The 12,068-nt window shown below is 39.8% G+C and overlaps 1 protein-coding gene across 2 annotated transcripts in view; it reads left to right on the top strand.

Moving 5' to 3' along the window:
* The window catches only part of UXS1 (UDP-glucuronate decarboxylase 1), a gene marked incomplete at its 5' end in the record, with an annotated part of 60,073 nt that overhangs the window by 34,371 nt on the left and 13,634 nt on the right, over positions 1-12,068 (top strand). For both annotated transcript variants that reach the window (XM_084262456.1, XM_084262455.1), the window contains 3 exons: positions 588-692; positions 2,429-2,488; positions 4,753-4,874. In XM_084262456.1, coding sequence (XP_084118582.1) covers positions 588-692; positions 2,429-2,488; positions 4,753-4,874 — 287 coding nt within the window. The remainder of the gene's footprint in view (positions 1-587; positions 693-2,428; positions 2,489-4,752; positions 4,875-12,068) is intronic.

The following is a 12,068-nucleotide window of genomic DNA, read 5'->3' as shown; positions in this document are numbered from 1 at the left end:
CCAGTCTTGAATTAGAATTTGCCTAAGATTCACGTAATTATCAATGTTAACCAACAAATATTTTAGGATTCCCTTAGGTTTAATATTTCAGAATGCTTCGGGTGTACAGCCCACCTCAGTTCTTTAAATCTGTTGCCAACCCCAAGCTGCCTTACTTCAAGTTAGGCTTCAGTATACCTTCATTGCGTATCAGCTACCATCTGGTATATTGGTTACTTATTTTCCATAATTGAGGGGTGGTTGTCTGGAATCTCTCATGGTGACTTAATCTTGAGGGTAACAGAACATTGCATATGCTTTTGCAGCTTCTAAACATTTTTGAAATACTCATAACTAAAATTTTTACAAGTGGAAAGTGTCAACACCCACACCGACTTCTGTACCGGTGTCAACAGTGTTGGTAGATGTTTTGCTTTAGCTTTTGCTGTACTAAAAATGTCCTATTTCTTTGGGTTGCATCAGGTTTGCATAACATATCATCTGTAGGCAGCAATATACTTGTTTCTTGACTCTAATGCTTTCTCATTTAATATGTTACGTGGGAAAATAATAATGTTTTCTTTCCCCTCCTCTCTGGCTTTCTGTAGTGGACCAGATCTATCATCTAGCATCTCCTGCTTCTCCTCCAAATTACATGTATAATCCTATAAAAACATTAAAGACCAACACTATTGGAACATTAAACATGCTGGGTAAGTGGAAATCTTTTTTCTTACTTAACTTTTTTTAGACATGATTTAACTTGGACAGAATTTTGGTGGGAGGAGAAGGTAGAGTGGATGAGCTGAACATTTTAGAAAGTTGATTCTTTCAGAAAAATAAGGGGAGATTTTCCCCTTTTTAAAGATTTTTGTACTTTTCCTTTAAATGTATTTGCAGGTGACATCTAACAGCATGCAAGCCCAGCTGTCAAAGCACAAGAACTTCATGTCTGTAACTTGGCTATGGAGTAATAACTGTGCAGTAATTATAGAAGTCATAGAAACAATTAAATGCATGGGATTTTTATAGCAAAATTGCATCCATGTTCTCATGTTGGTGACTGTGGAACATTCCCACAGTTGCCACGAGTGACTCTTCCTTTCCACAGCAGCAAACATTGAACTGCATTGGCTCTGTAAACCCTGAACGTCAGGAGTGCTGCACCCTCTTGTGCGTGCATACCCCTGCTAGCAAATTCTACAAGAACCTATAATATCTAACTTCATGCTGGAAAATTACAAGGCAACATTTTCAGCTTTAGGGGGTGGTGGTGCTGGGGGTGGGCCTATGACATGGAGGCCTCAAGCCTTCACTACTTCACTACTAGGGCTACGAAGATGATTAAGGGCCTGGAGCATCTCCCCTATGAGGAAAGGCTGAGTAAGTTTGGACTGTTCAGCCTTGAGAAGAGAAGACTAAGGGGGGACCTAATTAAAGTCTATAATTATCTGAAGCAGGGGATGCAGGGAATCAGCCAGCCCCTTTTCAGTGGTCTGTGAGGATAGAACAAGGGGCAGTGGCTGCAAGTTGAAGCACAGGAAGTTCCACACCAACATGTGGAAAAACTTTTTCCCAGTGAGGGTGACAGAGCCCTGGGACAGGCTGCCCAGGGAGGTGGTGGAGTCTCCTTCACTGGAGATATTCAAGACCCGCCTGGATGCCTATCTGAGTGATATGTCCTAGGGAGCTGCTTTGGCAGGGGGGTTGGACCTGATGATCTCTCGAGGTCCCTTCCAACCCCTACAATTCTATGATTCTATGATTCTTTCCTCCCGTCTTTGATCCATTTGGCACGTGCAGCAGCTTGAACTGGATGTCACTGATCCTGAGAGTTATTATGAGGATAAATAGCCACTGTGCATTATTAGCTCAGCTGAGTTTCTCACTTGAGCGATACTTTAGCAGGTACAATTAAGTGATTTAAGTGACAGTTGTACATCAGGCTTTGGCCATGAAGGCCAGAAGGTCTGAAATGGAATGGAGAATAATCTCAAGTGATTGGTAGGATCATCCAGACTTTTTAAAGGGCTACAATAAAGGGAAAATAATTTATTTGGTGCTATGGAATGTTGTTCTGTATCAGTTTCTTTATGTAGCTTATCTTTAAGTTTTGGTATTCATGATAGCATGTCCTGGTTTCATAACTGGAATGGCTTATCCTTCCTTTGCTTTTACTTAAGGTATAATATACTAAGTTCTTTAATCTTGGTTCAGTGTAGCTTTCAGTCTAAGAAGCAAACACATCACACGTGGGTGTTACTCTGCTGTTTCTCAAGTCTTTTAGCTTGGGAGTGGGAGCTATGGATGTGATTTTCAACTAGATTTATCTAGTGAGATAAATCAAATTCTCTTTAAAAACATCTAAAATGGGATCATGCTAAAGTGACTGAAAGACTCTTGAACTTGAGGTAATTATGTACTTCTTTCCATGTTGCCCAAAATTTAGGGTTAGCCAAACGTGTTGGAGCACGGCTGCTGCTGGCCTCTACATCAGAGGTTTATGGAGGTAAGAAAGATTAAAAAGTGTTTATTGTTCTTAAGATGTGACTGTGTGAAAGGTTATTTATGAACCATTTGTCAAACGACTGATAGATTTTTCATCACTTGCTTAGCCTGATTTCTTTTCAGCTGTACTTTTCACAGCTTAAAATGTGGGCACTAGTGATTGCTATAAAGCTCTAGTCAGAGTGGTAGAAGGAGGCTCAGACTTTGTAACTTTCCTATGTCTCAGTTTATGGCTCATTTTGAAAAGGCTTGTGTGGGAATTTTGAGTGTTGAACTGTGATTAAAATCCGGATGCTGTAATGAAAACCAGTGAAGAAAGATAATTTCATTAGCAAATCTACTTCTCTCTTCTCAGTGTACTTACGAATTTTATTGTTGCAATTTAGCAATCGCCCTGGTGTGTGCAGCACAGTGCAAGAGACAAGGGCTCCAAGCTAAGAACTGTGCATGCCTTTGTGGTGTCTCTTAAAATATTGAGCAGTGGTGCTATAGTTCTTCCTTCTGTCATTACTGAGAAATGAAGTAGCAGGAGAGTGACTGATAGAACAGCTAGCTGCATGAAACAAGAAGCTTTAGTACTTCCTTGGGGGCTGTGATAGACTATGTGCCTACTAGAGGAAACTTCCTGCTGCTGTGAACTCTTGCCAAATTGGTAAAAGCAGTGTTGCAAGGTTCATGGAGATTTGCAGGCACAGTCACCCACTCAACGTGAATAGTTTTGAGAGTCTAGGCTTTAAAATCCAAACAAGCAAACAGAAAAGAAGCATCTCTGTAACAAGATACAAAGCTTTGTAAGGAAAAATCAAGGAAGGACAAAGAATGTACCTCAAGGAGAGTACACTTTTGGTGGAATAACTTCAGTCAATAGATTGAAAGCAAATACCCAAGCAAGAGATTCCCCAAGGGTGACTGGGCAACCAGATAAGCAGCTTGAGCATCACTTGCTCATCTGTTATCTGTGTCAAGCTCCACAGAGAAAAGTGATAGTTCCAAGGACTCTTCTGTAATTGAACAAAGTCCCTTCTGGAAAAAGGTGCGGGACCAACAGGGTAAGGGGGACCCCAAAACAACCAGAGCCTCATTGCTTTGCTGCAGTTTGCCTGGTGAAGTAGTAAACTTGAAAGTGCCATGAAAGTGCCATTATCAAGCTTTTTGTGTCACTGAAGTGGAGTCTATTCACATCTTACTCTGTCTGACTAAGCAGATGAAGTCATTTTTGCTGAAAAATAAAGGACAGAAATTCAAGTCAAAAAATGTTAGATGTTTTCACTGGAGTTCTCAAAGCAGTGTTGTGTAGAGAGCTTCCAAGGGGTTCATAAGGCTGCCTCTGCCAGAAAGGAGACCAAAACTGAAGTAACCTTCCAGATCACAGCAGCTTCTGTGGCCCTTTTAAGAATGCTGTAGGCTTTCATAACTGTATAAAACCTTTGTTTATCATTGTTCCATAAATTTAAGTGTGACACTTGGAAGTTTAATATTAATGTATGCAAACTTCAGATCTGCTGTGGAGGACAAGGTGGCACAGATAGTGAAACAGGGAAATAGGACAAAGTGATTGTATTGTTTCAAGCATATAGAGAGAACAGGAATGGACACCCAAACCTTTCTAGGAGGTTTTTAGTTAGTTGGTTTGTAATCAAGAGCTACTGTACTGGGTCAAACCAAAGGATTGTCTAACCTGGCGGCTTATGCTAGGATAAAACAGAAGCAGAATAGCAAGTACATTGTGGTACATTGCTCTACTCTTTCTTCTTTAAGAAATGCAGTACTTCTCCGTTTGTCCATTTTCTTTTCCTTGTTTCATACTTTAAGAAATGCAGTACTTCTCCGTTTGTCCATTTTCTTTTCCTTGTTTCATACTTTAAACTTCATTTTTTCCCAATTAGAGTAAAAAGTACTGCCTGTATAACCTACAATATTTCCTCTGAATTACATTATATGAGTCTTATTTGATCCCTTGAGGTGGTCTGTCTTTGCAGAAAGTAGTTGAATTTAACCCTCAGTTCAGACTCTCTTAGGGGAAAGTAGATGGTGGCTGTTTTTTTGCGTGTTTACTAGAATCTCATATCTTCCCTAAGTGTCATTTTCATGGTTCTAGTGAATAGACTTTGAAGAAATGTTGTTGAAACTTAGTGTCTTAAATGCATAGCTCAAAGAGAAGGCATTAAAACTGTATAACACTGGTGATGTACTGAAAAATTCATGATATATGTTCACTTTTTTATAGAAAACAATTCACAGTGTTTTTCATCACTCTCCTCATAGATCCTGAAGTTCACCCTCAGAATGAGGATTACTGGGGCCATGTGAATCCAATAGGTCCAAGAGCCTGCTACGATGAAGGAAAGCGGGTTGCAGAGACCATGTGCTATGCATACATGAAACAGGTATTAAAGTTGTATCAGATTCAGAGGATTTCCTGTAATTACAAAGATTAAATGTGTGGCAAAACTGGTATATGTGGAATAGAGGTAGGGAGCAAAAGGGAATGCTTTAAGTAGGAGCGTTTGTACTGTACCTGCAAAATCTGTTTTCTTTGCTGCAGAAAGTTTTATTGCTCCCATCCATTGTGGTTTTTTTCAGATGAGTAGTGTTCTTCAAGAACTTATGCTTTAGTTTTCTTGATATTTTGTCTTTTAGCATTGTAAATGCTTTTTAGACTATTAGATAGCAGAGTTGGTTTAAGTTAGTCCTGTGCTGAAGTGTGAATTGAAATCAGAATACACAAGTAAAAATTAGGAAGTTCTCTGACTACTAATGATACAGAGGCAGTGTATTTTAAATCACTACAGAACTATCTTTAAAATTATATATTTATAAATACAGCCCTAAACAAAACATGTTTCAAACAAATACAGTAACATTGTAACTTAAAGTGTTTGTGAAATTATACATGCCAGTTTCTGTGGGTTTTGTAATCCAGTAGAAAGTCATAATTAACTAACCCAGCATCTGAGAATCTTATTTGCTGTTCAGCTAATCTCTGGGAGACTATTGGAATAGAAAATGTGGCACACTGAAGAAAATAGTATCACTGTATCTTTTTAATATGCAAAGGTACAAATCAGTCAAATGTAGTATATTTTATAGAATTTTAAACTGTAAAATACTGAGGGCTTCTAAAAACCCTGAAAACAGAAATAGATGATAGGACTTTAGGGATGGTACATTAGTACTGAGTTTGTAGTAATTTTCTCTTATCTCTTCAACCAGACAGGGAAGGCAGAGGTTTATGTCTCCTTTGTTCCCTTTTAAATCATTTAAGGTACAATAGGGGGGTACTGCTCTTGTTCAGGATAGTGCCTTCTGTACTTGACTGTAGAAAAGTATTTTTCAAGGGTCTGGAAGTCAGTTCACTTGAATATTGTAACTTTATGAACAGTGCTGGTGCTGTAGGGTACCTGATTCTTTTTTCTGGTACACACTGCCATATTCTTTTAGAAAGGCAAGACTGCAGGTCATTTTGAAAATCATGAGCCACATGGTGACTCATGCATGATTCTATCCCAAAAATTTTAGGCAGGATTTACAAAGGATAGTAAAGGTTTGTAAGGCAGAACTGTGGAGCATACATGTACTAAGTGAAAACTCATGATGCAAATGAGCTGTCTGTCCTAGGGCCAGCTCCAAATGTATTTTCCAAATGCCAGTAACGTCTTCCTGGAAATACACAGGTGAAGAAAACACATAGGTGTAAGGTGTATAAAGAGGTGGGAGGGGAGTTTTACTGCATAGCACTGCAGTGTGCATTTTGTGTTTTGTTCAGGAGTTGCTGTTCAGTATGTATGTAACTTTTTTCAAAATGCAGTTGGAATTATGGAACTACCTGGAAATACAGATACTCTTGTACACTTCAACACTGGCTTAATGTAAATACTAGTCACAATCTGACACTACCTTCATGGCAGGAATCTGATATGTTTCCACAGACATGTCATAAGCACACCTATGTTAAGCATTTTAAATGCTTAGCATATTAAGGGGGTACTGTGTTAACTAGATGTAATTTCTCTTCTTGTGCTATACATCTCTAAGGAAATTCTCCAGAGCTGAAGCAATGCTTCAGGTCACCATGGAATGTTGCAGGGAAAATTTTCATCTCCTTCTGCTTTCTTCATCTTCTTTTTCATACCAACTCTATGACTGAAGCTTTAGTAGTAGCAAATGGGCTTAGTTGTACGTGATGTGTAATCTTCCAATTAAGAATTCCACTGGATGCCTTCCTAAGCATATAGGAGTGAATGATTGTCAAATATTAAGTATATAACTGAACAAGTGTTACCCACTGCATTATAGAATATTCTATAGCCAGGACTGTGAAGACTCAAGGTGTCAAAAATTTTAGCAGGTAGCAGAGGAAAGGAAAGATATTAGAGGTGAAGTTTACTATGTTAATGAGAGAGAAAAGCACATGCACACTGGTGTTGAAATCTGCTAAATATACAAGTACATTGCAGTTGCAACATGAGACTGTTTTATATTGAGCTGTACTTCTCTCTAATCTTTAAATCACAAATTGAGTTGGCTTCATAAAAAGCCTTGATATAAAATGTAGGGGTAATGAAAACTGTTGATTGAATTGCGACTGGAAAGGGATTGAATAGCAAATAATCAGGTAGTTATTGAGTAATTAGATAGTAAACAAATAGCTATGCTGAATTAAATCAGCTTGCTTTAATGTCTTTTGGGAGTTTATCGTATATTATCTAATTATTGCTCATTGTTTTCTTTCCTTGATGTTCAATATAGTTCATTTTTAAACATGCAGTGTTCTTTTTTGGTGTTGTCACATGAAGCTTACTAGCAATTTGCTTAAGAAAAGATGCAGAATTGATAACTCTTGTGGAAAAGTCAGAATGTAATGGTTTGTGGTTCTGACAGCACAGGCAAGAGGAGGAATACTTTCATCTCCTCAGGGCAGAAGTCAGAAGCCCAGAGAACAGTCCTTTAATAAAACAGATGGTGGTTACTCTTGGAAGTGTACCAGGCCAAAGCTAAATTGTCATAACAGCTATCATGGATCCCTTTAGATTTTTAGAAGCCATGCAGGGGTGTACGTCCAGGAAACTGGGTATTAGTGAGGTTAAGTTTGGAAAAGGAGAGTCTGTGAGGTATTACAGGCTGTAATACCACCTTGGGCACTGCCTGCGAGGTAGAGTTGATATGGTACAGCACTATGCACTCATTCCTCTCTGAGGGAGCACTGACAGCTGTGAAGTACGTATGTCAACACTGCTACTAGTGTCCCATCTGAGTTGTTACATACCAAGTCAGTGAAATTCAGAAAGAAAAATTTTTAAATCACCCATAATTCCTTTCCTCTGCCAAGTCTGAGAGGTCACAGTTATATTATTATTCTCAACAAATGTGGGAGTTCATTGAAAATTTCAAGTACTGTTTGTTGTTAGTCATTTTTATCTTCTTGATTAACTGGCTCCACTTCAAAAGCAAAAACAGTGCTGCTTTCAATCATAGTAGCTGCATGGTTCACAAATAGGCTTTTTTGCTTTGGAAAAGAGAAACCACAGATAAAAATCCTTCCCCTTAGTTCAATAAAGTTAAGTCTTGCAAATTGTAATAATTCAGAGGTTAAAAAATGCTAAGCTTTTGAAACTGGCTTGTTCCAGTTTACCCTCATGCAGTCTGCTGTTTTCTAAAACCTGTTGGCATATATTCTCCGTGCTATTGCATTAATGGATCAGCATGTTTTCTAATGAGTTTAGAGCTCTGTCATTTTTTTCTCTTGTGGAGGAGCTCTGCACATGAACCTAAACATGGTGTGTGGTCCTGTACAGAAGTGGCATATAGTTTTCCAAAGCTATCTGTTGCCAACATTGAGTTGGAAGAAATGAGATGAAAAAGGGAGAACACTCCAGTAACTGAGGCAGTATTATAAAAGTGCAATGTGTTGTTTCACTTGGTCGTTAGTAATAGGAACCCCTCTTTCATAGCATGGGTATAATAGGCTTTTTTCTGTCAGTGGAGCAATGCTTTTTCCAAATTATAGGAAAATAAAGCATGAAAAAAATGTCAGGTCTTCTGGTCCATATTCAGACAGAATGGTTTTGCTAATGATCTGCTTATCTTTGCTGTGTTTCTACATGTTCTGTGCTGTTAACAGTTGTAAAATAACCTTGTGCCATAGTCATGGTTAGAAGACTAAAAAAGGGCATTAAAAGCCCTCTCTAAGGAGACTATACTAGTAATTCAGGTGTAGATGCACTTCAGTGAGTACATGTGTCTTCTGTCCTCCTTTTGGCTAGGATAGAGTTAATTTTCTTCCAAGCAGTTGGCACAGTGCAGTGCTTTGGATTTTAGGTGAGAATAATGTTGATAACACATGGATGGTTTTAGGTGTTGCCAAGCAATCAAGGACTTTTCAACCTCTCCTGCTGCCCTGCCAACAAGAAGTTGAGGGTGCCCAAGAAGCTGGGAGGAGACACAGCCAGGACAGCTGATCCAAATTTGCCAAAGGGATATTCCATACCACATGGTGTCATGTTCAGAGTGTAACTGGGGGTAAACTGGCATGGGATTTAGACCATGGCTTGGAAACTACCTGGGCTTTGGTCTCTGAGTGGTGAGCAGTTGTGTTGTGCATTCATTAATCTATCTTTTCTATCCTTTTAAACTGTCTTTATCTAAACCCATGAGTTTTTTGGGGTTTCTTCCATTTTTGGTTCTGTCCCCTGTCCCACTGGGAGGGGGACAGCGAGTGAACGGCTGTGTGGTGGTTTTAGCTGCCACCTTCCCAGTGGCAATGTCTCCTGTAGAAGTATTGGTGGAACAGGCCTGTGACAGTTTGAATTGGCTGTGTCCAGTAGATACAAAAGGTATGCAAGTTGAGGCAAGTGTTAGAAAAGGACATGCTCGTAGCAAGGAGGGACAAATATGGGTATGAAGAGACCTCTAAGGAAAACTTGACATGAGCCACCAATGCACGCTCACAGCCCAGAAGGCCAACCATATCCTGGGCAGCATCAAAAGGAACGTGGCCAGCAGGTGAAGGGAGGCGATACTGCCCTCTGCTCTGCTCTCATGAGACCCCACCTGGGATCCCCACCTGTTGAATCCCCAACATAAGAAGGACATGATACTGTTGGAACAGGTCCAGAAGAGGGCCACAAAGACTATTAGAGAGCTGGGGTTGTTCAGCCTGGAGAAGAGAAGGCTCTGGGGAGATTTTATAGCAGACTTCCAGTACTGAAGGGGCCTACAGGAAAGCTGGGAAGGGACTCTTTAGAAGGGCATGTAGTGATAGGATGGAGGGGGGCTGGTTATAAATTGGAAGGGGATAGATTTAGATTGGATATGAGGAAAATATTCTTCACTATGAGGATGGTGAGGCACTGGCACAGGTTGCCCAGGGAGGTGGTGGCTGCCCTCTCCCTGGCAGTGTTCAAGGCCAGGTTGGATGGGACCTTGAGAAGCCTGGTCTTGTGAGAGGTGTCCCTGCTCATGGCTGGGGGGTTGGAACTTGATGATCGTTAAGGTCCCTTCCAGCCCTAACCATTCCATGATTCTGTGATGTGTAGCTGCTGTAGTCTGGACAGTGGTGAACAATAAGCGTGATAATACTTCACCTGTAAGATAAGAGTTCTGGAGGTGTGCCTTGTTTGTGTTTAAGGTTCTGCATTATGCAGCAAGTAGAGTCAGAATGATGGTGGTTGTTCTTCTTAGCTTGTTTAGGAGCTCTACTGTTAATGAAATTCAGGTATCAGCATTGCTATTTTTGCAAAACCATTTTAAAACAGTTAGTAATCAGAAATCAATCACATTTTGCTTATACAATAGGCATATACATATAAATTACCTTAGACTGAGCCTCAGCATAGAATATTGTAGCCTAAACTCATCATGGATCCTGGTGAACACTGCTAGTAATTCTGCTGTGATTACAATTCAAAGTTTTGGGAACAATTTGGGGAGTTCCTGATCTCTGGAACACATGGCAAAGAGTGTGAATCGCTAATAAAGCAAACAACACAAGCCACCTTCTTAGTAACTTTAGCTGGAAACACTGAGACAGACTCATATCAGGTCACAGTGATACCCATGCAACCAGGCTTTCCCTGGCAGACTTTTGTTTAGTTGGTGAATCCTGTTGTCTGTCGGAGAGCAGACAATTAATTGCAGCTTTCCCTTTCCTGAATTTGTATTCAGGGAGGGCTAATTCATGCTTTCTGTTCAGTTAGATCCACAGACTTTACAGAGAAGGAAGCACTGTTTTTTAGGAGGACAGGCTTGCCTGATACCCTGATGAATTACAGCCACAGCGTATGTTCAAGCTGTTTCAGTGAAAAGAACCTCTTGACATTTGAGTTCTATTTGTATTGATCTGTTTCCTGAGACAGTCAACACAAGGAGATGTATTTTCTTAAAAAGCTTATAAAACAAGTCTTTTAAAATTAAGATGTTATCACAGCATCCTTGATACCTTCGTACTTCTGGAGCAAGGATCTGTAGAACCGAGTGGCAAAGAGTCATGCTGAAGTCTGAGGACAAGTTTGTTTTGCAGGGAGAGTGGATAACCTAACCCTGCTTTTTGACTGACAGCTGTAGAAGAGTCTGAGTATTTATTCAGAGGAAGTATCTCTGTGATCCATAACAGTCTTTCTTGCATCTTCTCTTTCCTCTCCATCTGTACAGACACAGTGTCTATGAACATGTCTGTATTGGTAAATTATAATAGAGTGAGCTGCTGTGTTTTGATAGCCCACAGTGCTGCATTTTATTAGCTTGCTCCTGGGTTCTTTTTTGGATTGCTCAAGTGACTTTGATTAGTCTGCTATAGGAAGGCATAGTCTTAAACTGGCAAAAGACAGTTGACCGCATTTGATGGCAGCATCACAGATTACCCTCAAGCTCTTTTGTTTATAAGTATAGATGTGGGCCAACTATGGTTTTCCGTTCTCTAGGATAGAGATAAATATGACACATGACATAGTGACACATATCTGTGAATATGGGGGAGGTAGCCAGTCACAACTAAAATTGTTGTTGATACTCATAGTAACAGGACATAGGTAAGAGTGTACCATAAGAATTCATAGGCAGCTAATACAAAGAGCTGCCAAATAGAGTTACTTAACACACATAAAGGGTCTCTTCAAAGGAGATATTCAAGAAATGGAGAAAGAAAATTTAGGACAATTTTAAGTTACTGGCTCCAGAATCTCTTTGTCTGTGGAAGAGCTGCTTTTGAGACGATAGCTCCCAGTTTTACAGGCACAAATGAAAATTCAGCTGTTTGGAAAACAGGTTTTCAGAGCAGTAGGCTGCAGAGGAAAGTTTTGCTAGATGACACTATAAATGAAAAGCTATTTTCAAAGACAACATTACAGTGAGGGGAGGTTAATAGGAAGAAGAAATAATACTGGATTCCCTGTCGCTATGGGCAAATGCCTATAGAGGATGTGTTGGTGTGTGGGTTTTTTTTCTAGACTCCTTGCTAGTTTCCAGCCAATACTGGAAAACAAGGCTGCTGCTGTAGCTTTTTGGTCAGCATTGTTTAATGAGTTATTTTTATCTTAAGTACTAGCTTCCAAGTGCCTCATTTTCTGTACTTGTTATTAATGGCA

Source organism: Gallinula chloropus (assembly GCF_964237585.1).
Source record: "Gallinula chloropus genome assembly, chromosome: 1".
Classification (NCBI taxonomy): Eukaryota; Metazoa; Chordata; class Aves; order Gruiformes; family Rallidae; genus Gallinula; species Gallinula chloropus.
This window is presented reverse-complemented; position numbering and strand designations above follow the sequence as displayed.